Source organism: Numenius arquata, chromosome 5 (genome assembly GCF_964106895.1).
Source record: "Numenius arquata chromosome 5, bNumArq3.hap1.1, whole genome shotgun sequence".
Classification (NCBI taxonomy): Eukaryota; Metazoa; Chordata; class Aves; order Charadriiformes; family Scolopacidae; genus Numenius; species Numenius arquata.
Window position 1 is genome coordinate 470,660 of NC_133580.1, and position 22,913 is coordinate 493,572.

At 67.8% G+C, this 22,913-nt stretch overlaps 3 protein-coding genes across 3 annotated transcripts; 2 read left to right on the forward strand and 1 right to left on the reverse strand.

The window, feature by feature from the left end:
* Positions 1 to 3,510: 3,510 nt before the first annotated feature.
* APLN (apelin) lies at positions 3,511 to 5,535 on the reverse strand. The gene is made up of 3 exons (XM_074148228.1): positions 5,391 to 5,535; positions 4,387 to 4,558; positions 3,511 to 4,295 (listed from the first exon to the last, which is right to left on the reverse strand). The coding sequence occupies exons 1-2, from the start codon at positions 5,458 to 5,460 to the stop codon at positions 4,392 to 4,394; spliced, it is 237 nt and encodes a 78-aa protein (XP_074004329.1). The 5' UTR covers positions 5,461 to 5,535; the 3' UTR covers positions 3,511 to 4,295; positions 4,387 to 4,391.
* A 5,006-nt stretch (positions 5,536 to 10,541) lies between these two features.
* Positions 10,542 to 17,200, forward strand: XPNPEP2 (X-prolyl aminopeptidase 2). Its single transcript, XM_074147674.1, has 21 exons — positions 10,542 to 10,587; positions 11,428 to 11,501; positions 11,623 to 11,733; positions 11,823 to 11,886; positions 12,081 to 12,185; positions 12,322 to 12,408; positions 12,519 to 12,665; positions 12,782 to 12,883; positions 12,987 to 13,068; positions 13,539 to 13,734; positions 13,866 to 13,955; positions 14,049 to 14,158; positions 14,242 to 14,319; positions 14,409 to 14,480; positions 14,595 to 14,655; positions 14,783 to 14,852; positions 14,984 to 15,088; positions 15,598 to 15,657; positions 15,852 to 15,928; positions 16,024 to 16,122; positions 16,991 to 17,200. The coding sequence occupies exons 1-21, from the start codon at positions 10,542 to 10,544 to the stop codon at positions 17,198 to 17,200; spliced, it is 2,046 nt and encodes a 681-aa protein (XP_074003775.1).
* Positions 17,201 to 18,286: 1,086 nt separating this feature from the next.
* On the forward strand, positions 18,287 to 22,324 carry SASH3 (SAM and SH3 domain containing 3). The gene is made up of 8 exons (XM_074148079.1): positions 18,287 to 18,340; positions 20,432 to 20,527; positions 20,775 to 20,924; positions 21,002 to 21,143; positions 21,226 to 21,383; positions 21,511 to 21,717; positions 21,889 to 22,039; positions 22,137 to 22,324. The coding sequence occupies exons 1-8, from the start codon at positions 18,287 to 18,289 to the stop codon at positions 22,322 to 22,324; spliced, it is 1,146 nt and encodes a 381-aa protein (XP_074004180.1).
* Positions 22,325 to 22,913: the final 589 nt, after the last annotated feature.

Below are 22,913 nucleotides of genomic sequence, written 5' to 3' on the forward strand. Positions count from 1 at the left end.
TGGTTGCCCATTGGGCGGAGGGTCCTGGCACACACCACACCGGGGACGGTGCAGCCGGAGGGGTGGGGACGGAGCGGGGGCTGGTGCCAGCCACGGCACGGGGCTTTTGCAGGCCCGAGCAGCGATGCCCGTGGCCCCCGGGTCCCGCTGGTTTGGCCAGTGGAGCGGCGGTGGAGAAAGCCAGTGCGTCCTGCCGCAGGAAACGGCCGCCGGTGCATCTCCATCTGCTTCCTGCCGGCTCCTTGAGAGTGGGGCCGTGCCCAGGCAGCTGCTCCCGGCACCGAGGGGACCGGTGCAAGGTGCCGGCATTGTTCCCGTGGCCACCGCATTCCTGCCACTGCCGGCGGAAATGCCGGAGCGAGCGCCAAGCCCCGCCGCTCCTCGGGGACGGGGCTGAAGGCCAGGCCTGCTCATCCTCCGGGCTTGGCCGGGGGTACAGGGGTCCTCGGGGCACCCTGGGGGTGGTTGGTGCGATGCTCTGCGCCTGCATGGAGGTGGGGGGCTCAGAGGTGCCCGTTGGCCACCATGGACGTCAGGGGGACTCACGATGCTGATGGTGGCCTGATGGTGGGACTGGCACAGCTAGTGGCATCCCGGCAGAACTGGGGGGCTCATGGGTGCCCATTGGCCACCATGGATGTCAGGGGGACTCACGATGCTGATGGTGGCCCGATGGTGGGACTGACACAGCTGGTGGCATCCTGCCGTGAGCGGCAGGGCTCAGCCTGCGATTTCGGTACAGCCGGTGTCCCGTACCCGGCTGTCCCTGGCCGGGGTGGCGCCGAGCCCGTCCCGTCCCGTCCCATCCCGTCCCATCCCCCGGGCTGCAGCCGGAGCTCCCCGAGGGCTGGAGGCTCCAGGGGCTGCTCAGCCCATTCCCATCCCGGGAAGCACCCGGTGTCCTGCTTCCCCGCTCGGCGAGCCGGGACCTGGCAGAGCGCCCCATCCTTGCCACGCTGGGGGGCAGCAGCCCGGGGTGGGGGCCGCCTGTGTGCACTCGCCATCCCCCCCCCAGCTACAGGGACCTCCAGGCCCCCCAGCAGCTCCTGCAGCAGCCGCGGCGCTGGAGATGCTGCGCTGGCAGTGCCTCTGCCTGCCCCGGCTCCTCGCACGGTGCCAGGGCTCCAGCCGTGCCGGCAGCGTGCCGGGGAGCTGCCGTGGCACGTATGGCGCCCGGGGAAGGTGGCGGAGCCCGGCAGCCCCCCACCTGCCTGCGGGCAGCCGGCCAGGCCAGGAAAAGCCAGAGATTCCTTAGGTCTCCCGGCCCAGGAGCCTTTTCCTCCGGCGCGGGCTGGCCACGGCCCAACGGGGGGGTCCTCCCTGGCCTCCCCCTTCCAGGCTGGGGCGGGGGGGCCGGGGTCAGGGCTCAGCTGTGTGTCCCCTGGCCCCAGCCCAAGCCTCCCCCCGCAGGGATGGGCGATGCCCGGCGGGGACATGGGGGCACCGCTGCCTCTCCTGGCACGGTCTGCGCCGGGCGGGGGGGGGGCGCTGCCTGTCCTGCCCCAGCAAGCCTGGCACCCAGAGGGCCTGAGGGAGGGGGGGGTGAACCATCGGTGGTTTGAGGGGCAAGGGGAGAGCCCTCCCAGTTCAAACCAGTAGCAGCAGTGCCATAGAGTGGGAATGGAGGGGTGGTACCCCCACCACCACCCCCCCGAGCCAGCCAGAGCGGGAGCTGCGGGCAATCGAGGGGGCTGTGGCCAAGACCCCGCGTCTTGCTGGGGGGGCTGTGGCCAGGGCACCGCATCCTGCCCCCGTCACGGCACCGATGGCAGCGCCGCCACCGGCCCCGCAGGCTGATGGGGCTGGAAACATCCGTGCAAGGGCCAGGACGGGACCGGGCAGCCCTCGCCACCCACCCCGTGCCATGGCGGGTCCCCGGGGGGCTCGGGGGCAGCCGGCCCCACGGCGGGCGTGGGGGGCGGCGTGTGGGGAGCGCGCTGGCGCGTGGCCGGGGAGCACATCCCTCCCCATCCCGCAGGATGAGCTAATGGAGGCCAGCTGGGCCCAGCCCCGCAGCTGCAGCCTTTCCGCTCCTCGGCGGCCCCATTAACCCCCTCCCCACCGGTGCTGCCACCCCCCCCCCGACCCCTTCCCCCCCCACCCGCAGCCCCCAGGGGGCCGGGGCCGAGCTGCCTCTGCTGGGGGACGCTGCTCCTGGGAGGCCTCCTGCAAACAATACGGGGTTTGGGGCCCCGCATGGGTGCTGCCACACTTGGGGGTCCCTGCTGGGGCTGGGGGAGGTCCTGTCCTGGGGGGTCCCGTCCCTTTGCAGGGCTCAGTCCCCACCCACCACATGCAAGGTCCTACAGGGACCCTCAGTCTGCTGAGCCCCAGAGCCACTGCCCCCCTGCAGGGGTCTCAGAGCCCCGTGGGGACAGGGACACCAGGATGGGGGGACCAGGGATAGGAACACCAGGGAAAAGGACACCTTGGGACAGGGACGCCAGGGATGGAGATGCCAGGGACAGGGACACCAGGGATGTAGATACCAGAGATGGGGACAGCAGGGAGGGGGATGCCAGGGATGGAGATGCCAGGGATGGGGACACCAGGGATGTAGATACCAGAGATGGGGATAGCAAGGAGGGGGATGCCAGGGACAGGGATGCCAGGGATGGTGATACCAGGGACCAGGCACCCACAGCTGCCCAGGGCTGGTGGGGTCAGGCTGGGGAAAAGGGGGGATCTGGCAACCGCTGGGGCTGCTTGAAGGTAGGAGTCAAATGGGACCAGTAAAAGAGCTGTGCCCAGGACTGGGCCACCAGCCCACAGCACCAGGCTGCCATCCTGCTGCAGTGTGGTGGCTGCTGGCCCTTCACCCGGGGCTGGAGCATCCCGGTGAGGGTGCCAGAGGTGGGTGCCGCACCCTTGGGCACTGGTGGCCATGGCAGCAGGAGCGGGGCAGGAGCACCCGCACCCCCCTGGGGAAACCGCCTCACAAAGGCCCCGATCCCAGCAAAGGCTTCGGCTCACGAGCCATTCGGGTCCCCAGACCCAGCCACCGTCGGTGCCCGGGGGACAGTGAGCAGGATGGGTTTAAAAAAGGGTTTTTAAAGCAGTTGTTACCGCTCAGCCCTCCCAGCTGATGCCCCCACGGAGGGAACTGGGGTAAGCAGACAAATAAACCCCAGCAGGGGATAAAGGCGGGGGGGACTCGGGGCACCATTTGCAGCCAGGGGCTTTGCTCCACATCCTGAGGGTCCCCCAGCCACGCACCCCACACTGTCCCAGCTGGGACCAGCATCCCTGCACCCTTCAGCATCCCGCCTCCATCCCCCAGCCCCTCTGCAAGCCTGGGGGGCACAGGTTTTCCCACCCTCCTCCCCAGATTTACAGCCCCACAGATTGTGTCTCTGCCGGGCACCTTCTCTGCCAGCACCGGGGTGGGGAAGGGGCTGCCTTGGCCCCCAGTCCCCACTGGGCAGTGCCAGGAGGGAGCAGAGGGCCCCGGGGAGCCCTCCCCAAGCGGCAGGTGAACGACCCGTCCCCAACCTGCAAAACCGAGGGTTTGCTGTCATCATAACTCTTTATTATAAAGATGTATTTACATGGAATAAATCTTTACAGACACAAGAAACTTAGTCAACAGGACCTGGCGGCACCGAGAGCAGGGGTCCCCCCTTTGGCATATGTCAGTGTTTGACACAGACACCCCAGTGCCCCCCAGTTCTCCCAGTGTCCCATGGCGTGGAGAAGGCAGAGGGGCTCAGAGCCCCACACTGTGTCCTGGGTGGGCACCCCACGCCTCAGGAGTCCCCAGGAGGTGGGTCTGCCAGCAGGGAGGGGACCCCACGCTCACCGGGGAGGGGAGGGCAGCTCACCCAGGGTGCGGGGGGATTAGCACCGTGGGAATAAATAGTCCCCCCCGGGACAAGCTATGTGCTCACCCCGGCATGTGGGCAACCGGGAGGGATGGGGCAGGAGCCCCGAGGGAGCTCACAGACCCCTGCGGAGAAGCTCCTCCGCCTGACAAAAGTGCTTTGCGCAGAGCCCAGGGGTCCCGGCAAGATGATGCCCAGGGAAGCCCCGTGGCCACCGGGACAGTGGCATCGTAGCAGCACCCGGCAGCCCCACTGCGAGCTGCACGGGCCACCTGCCCCCAGCCACCCCAGGAGGCGGGGAGGGGGGGCAGGAGGCACCCATGGCACTGTGGCCACCAGGGACAGCCGCAGGGAGGTGACGCCAGCCGACGGCTCAGAGGTGGCACCCCACGCTCGGGGCCAGCAGACGAGTGGAGCGGGCTACAACACAGAGCGGGCGACAGGAGCCACGTCCCTGGAGGGCTGGTGGCCACCCTGCAACGAGAGCAAAGCCAGGTAGGCGTGAGTCCCCTCCCGGCAGCGTCACACGTGTACCTTGTCCCCCCCACACCCCACTGCTCCTCACCTGCCTCAGAAGGGCATGGGGCCCTTGTGGGAGAGCCGGGGCCGGGGTCGCCGGTACCTCCGCCAGCCCCCTGGCCGGGGCACGGCCCCACGCCGTGCGCCCCTCGGCCGCACCAGGGTTCGGATGAGCCTGTCCTCTGCATCCATCCCATCTGGCGCCTGGCCCAGCGGCCCTGGGGAGGGCAGGAAGAGCATTAGCCGGGTCCCCCCACCCTGCCCGCGGGACGGGGACGCTGTGGGGCTTGCCCATGGCAGGCAGGGCCCTGCCCGTTTCCTGAATTGCCCCCAGCAGGAGCCATTCGCCAGCCGAGTGCTTCCTGTGCCGAGGCGGCCAGGCCACCTGTGCCCAGCATGGCCACCTCGTGTGGCCACTGGCCCCACCGCGGGGCACTGAGCAGCCCAGCCTCGGGCTTTGGCCCCTGACCCTCCCAAAGCCACCCTCCTGTGCCAGTGACAGGGCGGGGGCCACCCGGATCCTGGTCCAGCAGGGCAGGACCCTCACCCCTCTCCCTGTGTCCTGCTCCCTCCGGTCCCCCGGCAGAGATGCTCCGGTGCCAGCACCGGTCCCAGCACCACCAGTCCCATGTGTGCCGAGCTGAGACTGGGCTGGCAGCCGGGTGAGGGGGCCTGAGACCCGCCGTGGGCTGCGTGGCAGGGCCGGGGGGTCCCGCCACCGGCGTCCCGGCGATGCCCTGTGCTGTCACCCGCGGCACCAGGCGGGTCGTACCCCGGCAGCCGGTGGCAGTGACGGCTCCCCGGCCCCCGGTGCACAGTGCGGGGGTTTGTTGGCACCATCAAAAGCGCTTTGTCCTCCCCCAGCTCCCCGGCCGGCACGGGCAGGGGGTGCCGAGACACACACACCCCCCCCCAACCCCTCCCCGGAGCCCCGCTCAGACCCCGGTCACCCCATCACTGTCCCCTCCATCCTCCCCGCTGCCACCGAGGGATGGAGCGGGGGGGGGTCGGACCAGGGGATTGGAGGGCCGGGGGGGTCCCGGCACTCACCGGCGGCGACCAGGGCGAGCCAGAGGAGGAGCAGCAGCAGCGCCAGGAGGAGCCAGCGCGGGGCGGCCATGCTGGGGGGGCTGCGGGGCGGCGGGAGGCGGCGGTGATGGCCCCGCTCCGTGGGAGCCGCATTTGTAGGCGGTGAGAGCCCGGCCCGGCCCCCCCGACCGCCCGGTCATGTGGCCACCGGGCCCCCGGTGCGGGGGGGGGGGTCCCGGGAGGGGTGCGGGCCATGGGGCGGTCCTGCCCCGCCCCGCCGCATGGCCCGCACCCCTCCTGGGACCCCCCCCCCCCGAGACTTATTCCCCTCCCGGGACCCCCCTTAAGTCTTATCCCCCTCCCGGGACCCCTCCCCAAGTCTTACGCCTCCCGTCCTGGGGATTCCCTCCCCCCCCCCCCCCCGCCTTAGCCCCGCCCCGGGGCTCTGGGATCCCCCCTCTCCAGCTTGGTCCTGGGATCCCCCACCCAAGCCTGGACCAGGAGCCCCCTCCCATCCTGGTCCTGGGATCCCCCATTTCCATCCAGGCTCCAACACCCCTATCACATCCTGGTCCTGGGATCCCCCCCTCCCAGCCTGGTCCCGAGAACCCCCTGCCATCCTGGGCATGGGACCCCCATCCCATCCTGGCCCTGGGACCCCCCCTCTCCCAGGTCCAGGTACATATTGAGTTGGAACGGCCAGGTTTTTTTAGTGGGGGGGGCTGCAGGGGTGGCTTCTGTCAGAAGATGCCAGGAACTTCTCCCATGTCCCACAGAGCCAATGCCACCGGGTCCAAGAAGGACCCGCCACTGGCCAAGGCTGAGCCCAGCAGTGATGGTGGGAGCCATTCTGGGGTGATATATTTAAGAAAGGGGAAAAAGCCCTGTGCAATAGCAGCCGAAGAGAGGAGTGAGAATGTGTGAGAGCAACAGCTCTGCAGACACCAAGGTCAGTGGAGAAGGAGGGGGAGGAGGTGCTCCAGGCACCAGAGCAGAGATTCCCCTGCAGCCCATGGTGAAGACCATGGTGAGGCAGGCTGTGCCCTGCAACCCGTGGTGGTCCATGGTGGGGCAGAGATCCCCCTGCACCAATGGAGGCCCATGGTGGGACAGAGATCCCCCCACAGTCCACGGAGGTCCCCAAGCCAGGGCAGAGGGATGCCCAAAGGATGCTGTGACCCCAAGGAGAGAGGAGCCCATGCTGGAGCAGGGAAGAGTGTGAGGAGGAAGGAGCAGCAGAGACAACGTGTGAAGAACCAACCACAACCCCCATCCCTGTCTCTCTGCACCGTTTTTTGGGGAGGAGGCAGAGAAAATCAGGAGTGAAGTTGAGCTCAGGAAGAAGGGAGGGGTGGGGGGGAAGGTGTTTTAAGACCCAGTTTTTATTTCTCATTATCCTCCTCCAATTCGATTGGTAATAAATTCAATTAATTTTTCCCCAAGCCAAGTCTGTTTTGCCCAGGACTGTAATTGCTGAGTGATCCCTCCCTGTCCTTATCTTGGCCCAGGAGCCTCTCGGTGTATTTTCTCTCCCCCGTCCAGCTGAGGAGGGGGGTGATGGAGTGGCTTTGGTTGGGCACCAGGCATCCAGCCAGGGTCAGACCCCCCCAAGGAATGAGGCATCGCCCCTGCAGAAAGTGGGTGACAAGAACAACCATACACTGGGACAACGGGGAGAGTGAGGGGGGGGCTCTGCCTTGCCAACACCCCAACTGTGCAGAGGAGGCTGTACTGGGGGGCTGTACTGGGGGTGTGGGGAGAGGAGATGCTAAGGGTGTATGGGGGGGCTGTGGGAGGGGCTGGAGAGGGTGACTGTGTGTTGAGCTGTGAGGATGGGCTGGGGGGGGTGTAAGAGTGGCTATGGGGGGGGTGCAGGGACCGTGTCGCAGCCCTGCAGGTGTCTGTAGCAGGACATCCTCTGCGCCTGTTCTGCTCCCGCTGGTTGTGCCCCCCCCGCACCATGGCCGAGGGCTCTGGGCAGGTTGGTCTGCAGCCCCAAAGCGGGGTGCTCCTTGTGGGGGGGCTGCCGATGGTGTCCAGGAGCTGGGTCCCCATCCCTGCAGGCCAACTGCCAGGCTCTGGGTTGCAGAAGGGACCCCCCGGGCACACATCCTGTGCTGGGCTGTGGGGTCAGCATGCCCTGCCTTTGGAGGGTCTGTGGCATCGCCCCCCCCCGCCACCGCTCGCCTTCCGCATTCCTGCGGCCGCGCACACCCTCCCTCCCTCCCCGACCCGCGTCCTGTTTGCCGGGCACGTCACCCCGGCCTGAGTCACCCCGCGGCCTCCGCAGGTGACGGAAGGCCAACAATAGCCCACAAAGGGAGGATGTTCCCCCCAAAGCCTTCCTCCGGCTCGTCTTCGAGGAAACCTCCCGCAGGAGGGAAGGGCCCCACCGGACGCGCAGCGGCCGATGAGCTTCGTCCTGTTGACGCTGGCTTGCTCGGAGTGGCACGCGGCCCCAGGGGTCCTCAGGGACAGCCAGTGCCACCCCCCCCCTCGCGCTGGGTGAGGAGGAGGAGGGATGTGCAGCCACAGGGATGACGCTGTACTCCTGGGAACAGGACAGGCCACCCGCAGCCCCATCCCTGGGATGTGGCATGAGGGGGGGGTGGCATCGCAGGGTCGAGCTCAGAGGTTGGGAATAAGGGGGTTGGGGGACACCCTTGTCACCACGCGGACCTCATGGAACCACGTGTGTGGCTCTGCAGTGCGGAGAGGGGCTGGCAATGGGGGACGGGGGGGACAGGGCACCACTGAGTGTGCAGCCCTCACCCTGGCACTGGGCAGGGACCAGGCGGGGAGGATGGAAGCATCATTAGCACATCTCACTAATTAGCAGGACGGCAGCAAACCGCTGCCTGTCACCACGGCAACTGCGTCACACGTCCTTGAGAAACTTTGGTTGCCATAACAATTACAGGCAGCTTTGGTGTCGCCCTGCGTCCCCCCCCCCCTCTTATCTCTGTCCTGCCCGTGCTGGGGCGGGGGATCCCCCACCGCCCCCTCCTGGGCTCCTCCCAACGGGGGTCCGAGGGTGACGCCAGGCACAGGCAGCTCAAGAGCATCCGTGACATGAGTGTGCCAGGCCTCGGCCTGCCGCGGGCAGGGACAGGATGGCGACGGGACCCTCGGGCTTCGCTGCTGCCGGTCCCCGCGCTGCACCGGAGCTGGGGCAGGACCGGGCGGGTGGGCAGGGGACAGGGGACAGGACAGAGGGACAAGGGACAGGGGGCAGTGCGGCTCCACAGCGCAGTCCTGGTGCCACCTCGTGGTGAGCAGCATCCCAGCGACACTGCTGGACTGGCTGCGGTGACACAGCCGGACAGTCACCGCACGGACCAGACAGCCGGACAGTCCCCCTGCGGGACGGATAGCCGCTGCGTGGGCTCAGGAGTCACTTGGTGGCCCAGCCGAGTGGTGGCCCTGCGGGCACGGTGCCCCCCAGCCCTCCAGTCCCGGGGCCAGGCTGCTCCCCAGCCCCAGGGGAGGGGGCTGGCCCCACACCGCAGTGGGACTGGTCACTGGCCCCACCAGAGTGTGCCTGGAGCGCATTGCCCAGAGTTCTGCATCCCTGCCGGCATCCCTGCTGAATCCCTGCCCAATCCCTGCCTATATCCTTGCTGAATTCCTGACTAATCCCTGCCAGCATCTCTACCAGCATCCCTGCCTGCATCCCTGCTGAATCCCTGCCTGTATCCCTGTCTGCATTGTGCCTGCGTGCAGTGACAACCATGCCAGCTAAAGCAGTGTTGGAGGGTGGGGGTACAAGGCTGGGGCAAGAGGGCCAACAGCCCCGGGGTTGGCCCCAGGAGAGGGGTCTGGCCGGGCAGAGGGGCTTGTGAGGAGGAGGGAAGGGGCAGCAGAAGGGTGGCCGGCACACTGCGGAGCCCAGAAGCCGGCCGGGCAGGGCTTCGTGGTCTGTGGTGAGCAGCTCCCCAGCAGGGACTCCTCCAGGTAGCCCTGTCCTGCGTGGGGATGTGTCTGTCCTCTGTGGGGCTGTCTGTCTGTCTGTCCTGCGTGGGGATGTGCATCCTCCCCAGAAGGTCCGTGTCTGCTCCACGGATGGAGCCCTCTGTTGCCCGCCGGAGCCAGGTCTGTCCTTCAGCCTGTCTCTGCCATAACCCCCGAGAAGTTCACTGAACCAGGTAGAGGAAATGTGAGTGCAATAAAAGGGACAGGCCTTGGGGTCAAGGCTCGTTATGACTAAGACAATGAGCTTTTTAGCAAGGCAGATGCCATGGCGGTCCAGAGCTCACGGGCTCAGGGGGACAAAGGGCACATCCGGGAGGGCTCCTCCTGCAGAGAGCGGGTCCCAGTCCCCTGGGGTAAAAGCCTGCGGGTGCGAGATTCCCCACCCCATTGCTGGAGCCCCAGGGGAAAAGCAGCCACATAAAAGAACCGGGGGCCCAGCCGTGGCCAGGGGATGCAAACTCGTGTGCCAGGGGCACGCAGCCGTCTGCGGGAGCCAAGGGAGGGGGGTCTCACCCTGCCCAGGGCCAGCTCCCAGCCCTGCTCACACAGTGAGGGCCCTGCAGGAAGGAGGGGCATTTTTGCCTCCCTGTGACCCCCGCAATGTTTAGCAATTGCTAGGGAGTGTCCCCCCCATTCCACCTGCTGGCCTCTGCCAGCCCCAGCCTTGGGGGTGCCACCAGGTGCTGGGCTGGGGACCCCCACGGCCGTGCCCAGGAGGATGCTCTCCACCGCTCTGTGTCCTGGGGAGGAGAGGGACTGGCTCGGGGACACGGCTGGTCCCGGCAGCACAGACCCCCCCCAGTCCCCTCACCCCAGGGGTCCCCGTGTCATCTCTCCATGGCTCTGGGGGACAGAGGTTTCCCCAGGGACACCGGGGAGCCCCTTCATGCCTGCTCTGAACCCCAGGGAGGGACGTGCCAGGCTGAGCTGGCACAGACCCACCTCCGCTCCGGGAGGATCTTTGGACTTTGTGCTGATTTTGCTGTTTGCTTTTATTTAGCAGCAGGATTCACTTTCCATGAATAGGACAACAACCTTCCCCCCCCCCCCCCCCCCCCCATATCTGCTCCGGGCCTTGGCCCTCCCATCCAGCATCCCCCCGCCCCTGGGGCAAAGGCACAGGAGGAGGGACCTGTCACCCAAGGTACCGGGGACACGTCCCCTCTGCTCCCCGTCCCGCTGGGCACCCCTGCAGCAGCCATGCGCCCCCCGCACTGGATCGCAGCCTGGGTGCTCCTGCTCCATGGTATGTCTGGGGTGGGAGGTGGGGGGGCTCCACAGGGAATGGCGCGTCCTGGGACCCCCCCAGGAGCCAGGCTGGTCCCAGCACAGGGGATGTAGGGGCATTTTGCTGCAGTCCCAACCCCGGCTTTGGACGAAGCAAGGGTGGGTTTGCCCTTCGGGGGCCAGGGCTGGGCAGAGGGGCTGCGGAGAAGGGCTAGTCCTGCTGGCCTGACCCCCAGGACAAGCTCTGGGGAGGTGACAGGTCCGGAGCAGCTCCCAGGGGCAGAGAAACCAGTGGCCCAAGGCCCCACCACGCTGAGGGTGACCCGTTCCCCCATTGCCCCTGGTGCCCTTGTCCCCAGATGAAGAACCAGGTCCCTGTCCTCAGGCTGCAGCAGTGACAGTGATGGAGAGCTCGGGGACAGGCGGTGGCACGGTGGTGGCACCAGATGCAGAGCAGCCCCGTGGAGAGGCCGGGTCCCACCAGGGCACACCCCTGGCTGCCGGCCGTGTCCTCCAGCAGCCCCAGCACCGAGGATGCTCAGGGATGCTCCTGGCAGCCCCCTCCCCAGCTCCGGGGCAGGGTGGGCACTGCCTGCACACCCCTGGGGACTGTCCCAGGGTATGCCATGGGTGCTGGCTGTGCCCGGGAGCGTTTACTTCCTCTTGAGCTGGGCGATGGCGCTGTTTTTCACCCACTATTCCTGGGGCTAGAAACACCAGTTTTTGCAAAAAAGCCCCAGTATGGGCTGGCTGGGTGTTTGGGACTGGGGACGAGGGTCACAGCTGCCCCGGCACTGGCCCTGGGGTGGAGCGAGGGGCCAATGGGACCCCGGGCTGCAGCCTGAGGCTGGATCCCCAGGCTGTGCCGCGGACCGGCCACCGCAGGCTGCCTCCGCCAGGACCGACATCCGGGACTGCTCCACGGACCCACCGGTGAGCCCCGCCGTGCCCAGCCCTCCCTGTCCCTGGGGCCCCCGGTGTGGGGTCACACCCCCCCAGCTCCACCGCTGCAGCTGGTGCTCCCCCCCCAGCATATGTCCCCTTGTGCCACCAGTACCTGCCCCCTACGGCCACCAACACGACAGCGCGGCTGGCGGCTCTGCGGGACACCATGCGAGCCCACAGCATCCATGCCTACATCGTGCCCTCCACCGATGCCCACATGGTAAGGCAGCAGCCGGCCCGCGCCCCCAGGGACCGGCCACCCCCACGGGTGTCCGCGGCCAGCCCTCATGGCTCCCTCCCCGGCTCCAGAGCGAGTACATCGCCGAGCGGGATTCCCGGCTGGCCTGGATGACCGGCTTCACCGGCTCTGCAGGTGAGAGCATCCTGGGGTCCCTGCTTGGGGGGTCCCAGCACCCGGCTGCCTTCTCATCCCCACCCCTGGGGCTCCTCTGGGCAGGGATGGTCCCACTCCACACAGGAGGTGGGGCTGGGGATCCTTGGGGGTCCCCGCCGGCTGCCTGGAGAGGGGGGAGAGGTGACACCTAAGCCCCCCCGCTGCTGTCCCAGGCACCGGGGTGGTGACGCGGGACAAGGCTGCCCTGTGGACCGACAGCCGCTACTGGACCCAGGCGGAACGGCAGCTGGACTGCAACTGGGAGCTGCAGAGGACAAGTCAGTGCAGGGCAGGATGGGGGGGCTGCTGTGTCCCCCCGCCCCCAAGACCCTCCCTGGTCCCAGCCACGGACTTACCTGGGCTCAGTGTGGGCCATGGCTCGTCCTCGCGGTGCCACCCGGCTCTCTCCCGCAGCCTGGATCGAGTCCATTGGGCTGTGGATCCTGGAGGCGGTTCCTGTGGGGGGGAACATCGGCTTGGACCCCTTCCTCTTCTCCATCGGTAGGGCTGGCCATCACTTGGGGTGACCCTGCCCGGCGTGAGGGCAGCTCCCGGCTGTGCATTTACCAGGTGCCCCCAACCATGGGCTGCTTCCTCCCCCCCTGCCCCAGACACCTGGAACAGCTACAGCCAGGCTCTGCACGGCTCCGGCAGGACCCTGGTCCCCATCGAGACCAACCTTGTGGATGAAGTGTGGGGTGACCAGAGACCCCCTTTACCCTCCAGCAAGATCTACAGCCTCTCGGAGGAGTTCACGGGTACGACCGCTGTCCTCCCCGAGGCTGAATGGTGGATGCTTGCCCACAACAGCCCCCAGCCCGGGGCAGGGGCATGGTGGTCCCTGATCTGAGCCGGCTGCTGGCTGCCTTCCCAGGGAGCAGCTGGCAGGAGAAGGTGGCTGGGATCCGGCAGCAGATGGAGCAGCACGTTCGGCGCCCCACGGCCGTGCTGCTGTCAGGGCTGGAGGAGACAGCCTGTGAGTAGCCACGGTGGGTGCCGCGGTGGGTGCTGAGGGCTCCGAGCCCTGGGGGTGGGAGGGCAGTGGGTGGGTGCAGGCTCGGAGGTCTCGTTCCTGGCAGGGCTCTTCAATCTCCGCGGAGACGACATCCCCTACAACCCCGTCTTCTACTCCTACACCCTGCTGACCAACACCAACATAAGGTGGGCACGGGGCACGGACGGGGCTTAGCACCCACCCGCCTTCCTTTCCGGGGCCAGCATTCATGGGACCCTCCCCTGGCCCAGCTGCCCCCTGCCCCAGACCCCACCACGTCCTGCAGTGCCCAGCCCCATTGACTGTCCTCTCCGAGCCCCACGTCTTCCCCAGGTCCAGCCCCCTCCCACCCAGCCCACCCTGGGTTGCAGCACCCTCCCTTCCAGCGCAGCCTGAGGCTGACCTCCATTCCCAGCTTGGCATCTTCTCTGAGTCCCCCAGCCAGCCCCTCAGACCCCTCTGAGACCCCCAGACAGCCCTCCAGACCCAGCCAAGACCCCCAGCCAGCCCCCAGACCCCTGCTCTCTGCCGGTGTGCCCTGCCTGGCTGGATTTGGGGGACACACCAAAGGCAACAAGCCAACCCCAGGCTGTGCCCACCTCATCCCATGTCCTCCCCATCCCATGTCCTCCCCCAGCCTCTTCGTGGACAAGGGGCGGCTGTCGGCAGAGGCATTAGGGTCCCTGCAGGCCAGTTGCCCAGGACCACTGTGCGTGGAGCTGCAGGAGTACGGGCAGGCGCGCACCCACCTCCACCACTACGCCCAGGGCAATGTCACTGTCTGGCTGGGCACCGAGTACACCACCTATGGCCTCTACGGCGTCATCCCCCAGGTGGGACACCCCCGTGTTGGCACCAGCTGTGGGCCCCCTGCCACGGAGATGTGGGGGTGTGGGATGCCCCATGGCCATCCCTGGGGGATGAGGGGGTTGGTGGCCATGCCACCCCCAGCCTGCCCTTGCAGGAGAAGCTGCTGGAGGACAGCTACTCCCCCGTCATGACGGCCAAGGCTGTGAAAAACGCCAAGGAGCAGGAGCTGCTGCGAGCTGCTCACGTAAGGGCTGTCCCTGTCCCCGCAGCCCCGAGCAGAAGTGGGGGGCGGCCGGGGGGTACGGGGGGCTGATGCCTCCCGCTGGGCTACCCCCAGGTCCGGGATGCGGTGGCCGTCATCCAGTACCTGCTGTGGCTGGAGAAGATGGTCCCGCAGGGGCAGGTGGATGAGTTTTCGGGGGCACAGCACATCGATGCACTCCGACGGTCAGTGCTGCTGCCGCGGACCCCCCCCGCCCAGTGCAGGGCAGCCGGGGACCCCCAGAATCTCCCCTGCTCTTGCCTTCTAGGGCCCAGAAGCACAGCCACGGGCCCAGCTTCCAGTCCATCTCGGCCAGCGGGCTCAACGCGGCACTGGCCCACTACAGGTACGGCTCGGCCCCGGCCGGGGCTGGGGGTGCCAGGGCCAGCAGCGGCAGTGGGGAGTGGGCTCTGACCCCCCCCCTTCCCCTTGCAGCCCCTCCAACGGGAGCAGTCGGAAGCTGTCTGTGGATGAGATGTACCTCTCGGACACCGGAGGGCAATATCTGTGCGTAGCCCTTAATGCAGACACCCCCCCAGCACTGTGCAGCCCCCCCATCCCTTCCTCACACCCCCAGCTGGGGGTGCATCGCCCCTGTTCACATCCCCCCACACTTTGCAGGGATGGGACGACAGACATCACGCGGACGGTGCACTGGGGCGTCCCCACCCCACTCCAGAAGGTACCAGACCCCCCCCAATGCTACCCAGCACTCCCACTGTGGCACCCAGCACCAGGACTGGATGTGGCGGGGGGGCCACTGGGCACCACTGCACTCAGCCCCCCCCCCCCCGCCATGCCCCTCGTAGGAAGCCTACACCCGTGTGCTGATGGGCAACATCGACCTGTCCCGCCTCGTCTTCCCACCCAACACGGCCGGTGGGTGCCGAGCCAGGCGTGGGGCAGCCCCGCCGTGCCCAGGCTCCCCCGGGGCATGGGGAGGAGGAAGAGGGCAGGGGGGGCCCTCACCGGCCCACTGGCCCCCATCCCACTGACCCCCCCATCCCCAGGGAGAACGGTGGAGGCCTTCGCCCGCCGGGCACTTTGGGACGTGGGACTCAACTACGGCCACGGGACCGGCCATGGCATCGGCAACTTCCTCTCGGTCCACGAGTGTAGGTGCTGCGGCACCGGCGCTGGGGACACGGGCTGAACTGCGGGGGACAGGGACAAGGACAGGGGCTCAGCTGGGGCTCCTCATAGCCCGGCTGAGCCTTTTGCTGAGGGCGGGTGTCCCCTACCTGCAGGGTGCTGTGCTCCTTGTGAGGGTGGCTCCGTGCTCCTTGCTGGGGTGGTGCCTCGGTCCTTGCAAGGGTGGTCCCATGGTCTTTGACAGGATGGCCATGTGGTCCTTGTTGGGATGGCCCCATGGTCCTTACCAGGGTGGGCCACAGTCCTTGCTGGGGTGGTTCCATGGTCCTTGCTGGGGTGGCCCCACAGTCCTTGCTGGGATGATCCAATGGTCCTTGTCAGGGTGGCCCCATGGTCCTTGCTGGGGTGGCTCCATGGTCCTTGCTGTGGTGGCCACGTGGTTCTTGCTGGTGTGACACCTTGGTCCCTGTCAGGGTGTCCCCACAGCACAAGCCGACCCCAGGAGCCGTAACCCACCCTATGTCCCCTGCAGGGCCCGTGGGCTTCCAGTCCAACAACGTGCCACTGACGGCTGGCATGTTCACTTCCATCGGTACGTGTCCCCACCGCTCCGGCCAGCGCCTCAGGCTCTCGGGGATGTCCCCGAGGTGCAGAGCCCGGCCGGGGATGGAGGTGCTCAGTGCCTGTCCCCGCTCAGGGGCCAGACATGGCCCCTCTGGGGTGGGGTGAGCTGGGCTGGGGGGATGCTGGGCACTGGGACTCACTGGGCGCCCTCCCGGCCCCCAGAGCCCGGGTACTACCGGGACGGCGAGTTCGGGATCCGCATTGAGGACGTCGCCCTCGTGGTGGAGGCTCAGACCAAGGTAGGGCAGTGGGGCTGGGCTGGCAGGGGTGGTACAGTGCCAGGGGGGCTGTAGGCCAGGGGTGGGGGGCACCCAATGGCACCTCTCTGCGGCAGCACCCGAGCGGGGAGAAGCCCTTCCTGACCTTCGAGGTGGTGTCCCTGGTGCCCTACGACCGTAACCTCATCGACCTCAGCCTCCTGTCACCGGAGCAGGTATGGGGTGCTTGGGGCAGGGGAGCAGAGTGGGGATGTGGGGGCAGTCATGGGGCTGGGAGGTGCACAGTGGGACACCAGGACCATGGCATGAGGTTGGGGCAGGTAAACCCTGAGGGGGCCCCTCTGCTCCGCTCTGGGGAGACCCCCCTGCAGTGCTGCCACCAGCTCTGGGGCCACCAACAGCAGAAGGACATGGAGCTGTCGGAGCGGGGCCAGAGGAGGCCACGGAGATGCTGGGAGGGCTGGAGCCCCTCTGCTGGGAGGACAGGCTGAGAGAGTTGGGGGGGTGCAGCCTGGAGAAGAGAAGGCTCCGGGGAGACCTTAGAGCCCCTTCCAGTCCCTAAAGGGGCTCCAGGAAAGCTGGGGAGGGGCTTTTTACAAGGGCTTGTAGTGATAGGACAACAGGTAATGGCTTCAAACTGAAAGAGGGGAGATTTAGGTCAAATATTGGGAAGAACTTCTTTGCTGTGAGGGTGGTGAGAGCCTGGCCCAGGTTGCCCAGAGAAGCTGTGGCTGCCCCATCCCTGGAGGGGTTCAAGGCCAGGTTGGAGGGGGCTTGGAGCAACTTGGTCTGGTGGGAGGTGTCCCTGCCCAGGGCAGGGGGTGGCACTGGGGGGGCCTTAAGGTCCCTCCCAATCCAAACCGTTCTGTGATTCTATTCTATGATTCTAAATGGGGTAGGGGCAGGGATGGGTGGGGGGATGAAGAGGGGCAACAGGGTGTGTGGATGGGGCCAGGGACCGGGATGTGGGGCAGCCGGATGGGGAGAGCCAACGGGGGAAGAGGGATGTGGGCAGTGGGGGATGCAGGCGGCCGGGGCAGCCCCCCGCAGCCCCCCACATTCCCCCGTGGCGCCCGGCTGCAGATCCGGTACCTGAACACCTACTACGAGACCATCCGTGCGTGCGTGGGGCCCGAGCTGCGGCAGCAGGGGCTGGAGGAGGAGTATGGCTGGCTGCAGAGGAGCACCGAGCCCTTCCCGCTGGGCAGCGCCGCCGCCACCGCCGCCGCCACCGCCGGCACGCTGGCCATCGCCTCCCTCCTCTCCGCGCTGCTCACCGGGCTGCAGGCCTGACCCCCCACTGCCCCCCCCCCGCCGCCAGCGCCACCGTTTCTTCTCCCCACCGCTCACTTCCTTTTTTTTTCTTGTTTTCTATTTTCTCGTTTGCCATTAAACATGAGCAACGCCGGCGGGTGCCTGCGCGCTGCTGTGCCCTACCCTGGCAGCCATCCCCCATGGATGGTGTGGGGCTGGGGGTCTGGCCCCACACGTGTCACCCTCCCCGTGCAATCTGCCCTGCCCAGCACCGGTGGCAGATTTGGGGCAGATTTCTCAGGACAAGAGATGGAGGAACTGGAGCAAGAGGGTGCAGGGCAGCCGGCCAGACCGGGGCCATCCCCAATGCCCTACGGGGACCAGGAGGACCTGAGGATGCAGGGGATGGAGGGGACATCCCGGACCAAGCATCACGTGGAGGGGTTGGCCGTTATGTGCAGCCTGGAGAAGAGAAGGCTCCAGGAAAGCTGGGGAGGGACTCTGGATGAGGGAGGGGAGCCCTAGGAGGAGGGGGAAGGGTTTGACACTGACAGAGGGGAGATGGAGATGAGATGTGGGGAAGAACTTCTTTGCTGTGAGGGTGGTGAGAGCCTGGCCCAGGTTGCCCAGAGAAGCTGTGGCTGCCCCATCCCTGGAGGGGTTCAAGGCCAGGTTGGAGGGGGCTTGGAGCAACCTGGTCTGGTGGGAGGTGTCCCTGCCCAGGGCAGGGGTGGCGCTGGATGGGCTTTAAGGTCCCTTCCAACCCAAATCCTTCTGTCATTCTATGAGTGGTGATGGTGGAAGGGTTGGGGACCTTCACCCTTTGGATGGTGGGGACGCGGTGCCCACCAGCAGCACTGCCGAGGGGCGGCAGCATGGCCGTGAGTGTCAGGGTGCAGGGAGGCATCCCCTCTGGCCCCGGGGGGGCCCCGGGCAGGGCAGCAGCTTCGTGGAGGGTTTCCTTCCTCCTGCCCCAGCCCGCGCACCCCGCACCGCGCCGCTGCAAGCGCCTCTCATGTGACCGACGGCTTCCTGTGCGCTTCCCGGCCCCGGTGCCGGTGCCTCGGTACGTGCCGTGCCAGGCGCTGCCCCAACGCTGTGTCCTCACTGCCGGGCCCCAGCACCATGCTGCGCCGTAAGCCCTCCAACGCCGGGGAGAAGGAGCCGGGACACAGGAAGGTGAGCAGCGGTGGCACTCGGTTGCCCTTGGCACCCGCTGGTGTCCCCGTGCGCCCAGCACCGGCCAAGGCTGGAGATGCCCATGGGATGCTGAGCAGGGAGGCCTGGTGTTGGGGGGCTGGGGGAGCCATGGGGTTGATCCCCACAGGATCTGGGGGCAGTGCTGCCAGCAGTCAGTCCCTGCCACCACTGGCCACCATGGCCCTGCCGATGCATGGTCCTGGCCGTGTCCCATGTCCTACTCCCACCCCGGTGGGATGGGCAGCTGGGGGGTCAGACGCCCGGGGCCAGGGTGGCTGAAAGCCGGGGTGCCGGTGGGACCCATGGGGCTCTGCTGGGGGGGAACAGTGGCTCCCCCTCCCCACGGCTCCCCGCAGCGTGGGCGGCCGCCTGCCGTTTCCTGCCAGGGCGGGCGGCCACGGTGCCGGCACACAGCTCCCGGCAAGGTGTCTGCGGTCGAGGCCGCGCGAAGCTGCAGCTCCATCACGTGTGTCGGCCGCTTCCTCCGGCAGCACCGCACCAAGCACCGGCAGCCACCGGCTACCAGCACCGTGGGCTCCCAAGCCCCCGGCACAGCAGGGCCAGGGTGGGCTCTGGTCCTGCCCACGGAGGGCAGACATCCCGGCAGAGCCACACGCCGCGGTGGCTCCTCGGTGCTGGGAAGCTCCCGGGGGGAATCTGGGTGAAGCCCCCCCTCCCTGTGCCGGGGGTGGCCCAGCGAGCCCGGCAGGCCCCAGTGGGCATCCCCTGCCTTTGCCCAGCCGCCACCGCCGCTCTCACTTCCCTCTCACTGCCATGCTATCGGGGGGGGACCCAGCTTCCACAGCCCCACGGCCCCAGGCTTTCCAGAGCTGCTCTCAACCCCCGGCTCCTCCAGCCCTGGGGGGCTTTCCTGGCTGGTGGGAGGGGTGCAGGGCATGAAGCTGTTATATCTGAAGGTGCAGGGAGAGACCCGAGGGGACCAAGCCGCCCAGGGCTCACGAGTTTGGGGGTGGCTGGGGCCAGAGCCGGGTAAAGCACCAGCACCTCCCCAGGGATGCTCCGGCTGGTCCTGCCACGTAAAGCCACAGCGGGGATGGAGCCAGGTCTCCCTCCCCTGAGCCAGCCCTCTATAAGAAAATGGCAAAAATAAGTAATAATGGGGGCTCAGTCGAGTTGATAAAAAGGAGGAGGGGAAGGCGTGGGGCCGTGCCTGAGCAGGGCTGGGCTGAGAAGGGCCTCGGCCGCCTCCGGCACCAGCAGGAGCTCGGGGCGGGCAGAGCGGCTCGAGAAAGGAAATTGCTGCCTTTGCGGTCGAGGCAGGACCGGGCCCCGCGGTGCGAGCTCCGAGCGCGCCGGTCGCCCCAAGCGGAGCTCGCCCAGCCCCGGCACGCAAACCGGCTCCCACCGCAGTGCCGGAGCTGGGCATCCGGGGATGAGGGAGACCCGGGAACGGGTGGCCATCACCGAGGGTGGTCCTGGCATGGGGAACCCTTCCCATGTGGAACGGGCACCCAAGAACACGGAGAGGAGGGAAGGAGAGCCAGGCAGGGGGGCACAGGGAATTCTGGAAGAGGCAGCGATGGAGGATTGAGACCCAAAACCCGCTTTGGTGGCTTTGGCACAAAGCCGGGGCTGAGCTCCCTGGCCATGCTGGCAGGGGAGGTGCTCCCCGGGCCGTGGGACGGTGCTCGCAGGCAGAAAACGTGAGCAGCTTTTGGGGCTGGAGCTGAACGCGAGGGCAGGGGCAGGGCAGCACCCCTGCTCCCCGCCGCTGAAAACAGCCCTTGGCTGTCGGACAGTCACAGGGAAAGGAGGGACCGGGCCACAGCGCGGCCACCACAGCACAAGGTGGGTCCCACTCTGCCCTGGTCCCCAAAACGCTGTGCCAAGGGGCCGTGTATGTGTCGGGAGCGATGGAGGGTCTCTGCACCCCAGCTCCCGGGGGCTCACAACACACAGCGGCACTTGGGGGGGCCAGGAAGGGCCAGGCTGTGCCAGCCAAAAACCTCTTCCAGCAGCAGCATTGCCCTGGAGCGGCCGAGGGAGGGTGGGAGCGGGCATGGGGGGAGGCACGGGGAGAAGCCCTCACACCTTTCCCTCTGCCCCCAGCTCTCCCTCCAGCGCTCCAGCAGCTTCAAGGACTTCGCCAAGTCCAAAGTCAGCTCCCCCGCACCAAGCGAGAAGGAGTTCAACCTGGAGGAGAACGTGAGTGCCCAGCGGCAGCACCCCCTGCCACGTCCTGCTCCCCTGAGACCACCCTCCTGCCAGGCACAGCCCTTTTCAGAGCCCGTTCCCCCAAACTCCTGGTCCTTCTGGTGGCCCACATGCCGAGGAGCAGCTCCGGGAGCTCCAGCACTGGCAGGATTTGGGGTCTTGCTTCCCAGGGTGTCTTACAGCTGAGGTTTGCCCAGGGCTGGGGGCTCTGCCTTCACTCTTCCCCCCCTCTGCCCAGATCCCCGAGGATGAGTCCAGCAGCGCCGGCCCCGAGGATGCCGCACGGAGCAGCGGGATGAAGCTGGGCAAGAAGTGGCGGGCTGTCATCTCCCGCACCATGAACCGCAAGATGGGGAGGATGGCCGTGAAAGCCCTGGCCGAGGGGAAGGTGAGCAGGATGGGGGATCCAGGCAGGCAGCGGGGGTAGCCCCCCCCCACCCTGGCCTGACCCTGGTCCCCTGGCAGGGAGAGTTGGAGGAGGAGGGGTCCCCGTGCCCCCTGTCCCCAGACGGCAGCACGGAGGAGCCCAGCCACGAGAAGGTGCCCCTGTCCTACACGGAGATGGAGGAAGACGGGCACCCAGCGCTCGGCCGCCAGCTGTCCAGCGGTGAGCCCGGCCCCGGGGGGGATGCCAGCCCCTCGCCCCACAGCACGGGGGGGGCACGTCCTCACCTCCCTCCCCTCCGCAGGCAGCGAGGTCTCCAGCCCCAGCCCCAGGGGCAGCCAGCGGGAGAGCATGCAGCTGGAGGAGAGTGGCCCAGCCTACACCGGCCCCTTCTGCGGCCGGGCCCGCGTCCACACCGACTTCACACCCAGCCCCTACGACAGGGACTCCCTCAAGCTGCGGGTGAGCCGGGGGCCGGGGCGGGTGCTGGGGCCAGGGAGCGGGTCCTGGGGAGGGAGGGTGGCTGGGGACCCCCCTGTGGAACCCCCGAGCTCGTACCCGCCTCCACCTCCCATCTCCCTCATTCCAGAAAGGGGACATCATTGGCATCATTGAGAAGCCGCCCGTGGGCACCTGGACAGGACTGCTCAACAACAGGGTGGGCTCCTTCAAGTTCATCTACGTCGATGTCCTCCCCGAGGAGGCGGCCCCCGCCCGCAAGAGCCGGGGCTCCGTCAAGAGCAAGCGGCCCAAGCCCAAGACCCTCCACGAGCTGCTGGAGCGCATCAACCTGCAGGTAAGGGAGGGTGGCCCGCGGGGGGACGGTGGCACCCAGCACGAGCCCAGGGTCCTGCCAGCAGCAGGACCACCCTCCCCTCTGCGTGGTGGCTAGCGGGGAGGGCATGGTGGGGAGGGCCGGTGGGAGCCGAGCGGCACCCCGCTCACCCCTGCGTGGTGCCCGCGGCAGGAGCACACCTCCACCCTGCTGCTCAACGGCTACCAGACCTTGGAGGACTTCAAGGAGCTGCGGGAGACCCACCTCAACGAGCTGCACATCACGGACCCCCAGCACCGTGCCAAGCTGCTCACGGCCGCCGAGCTCCTGCTGGATTACGACAGTAAGAGCCGGGGGGAGGTCGGGGAGACCCCACGGTACCCCCACGCCGGGCAGCCCCAGCCCCGCTCCCCGCTGACGCCGCGTCCTCTCTCCCCCAGCAGCGAGCGAGCCGGAGGAAGGTGACAGCTCCGAGGCCCAGCCTTTGCCCTTGGAGCCCAAGGGGGACATTCCCCGGGACTCAGGCTGCTTCGAGGGATCGGAGACCTTAGACAGCAGCCGGGATGAGGCCGAGCCGGGGGGGCCCGAGGGGCAGCTGCGGGCGCTCTCCCTGGCAGAGTCCTCCTGAGCCTGCCCTGCTGGCACTGCCCCACCGACGGGCACAGCCCACCCCTGGCAGCGGGTCCGGCTGGAGGGGATGGCTCTTTGAGGGGGGGACACTCAGGTGAGCCCCAGCAGCGGGACCCCACCCGCAGCAGCTCGGCCCCCGGTCCCATTTGCTGCCCCCAGGACATTTTGTACCGCACTGCCTCGCACCCCTGCCCCGACGTGGGTGCTGCAGACACCCCGGGCACTGCACCCCCCACCCAGGGCCTGGATCACCTCTCCGGGGGTGGCCCCACTTCACCCACAGCTTCAGGAAGTCCCCCCGGAGCCCTCGGCTGCTGGGCTGAGCGCACAGGAGCCTGCAGGGACAGGCACGGCCAGAGCAAACTCAGCACTGAGTGGCCAGGTGGGAGAGCCCAGGAGGTGCCACCAAGCCCAGAGATGCCACCCAGCCCAGCTCCTGGCCCTGAGGGAGGACACTTCCTCCAGCACCTTCCTCGCAGAGCCAGGGCAGACAGGGAAAGGTTTGCTGGACAGTTTGGTGGTGTGGGGAGAGGTTCAGCCAAGCTGGGAGCAGCCCAGCAAGGGCTCCACGAGCCCCCTCCCTCAGC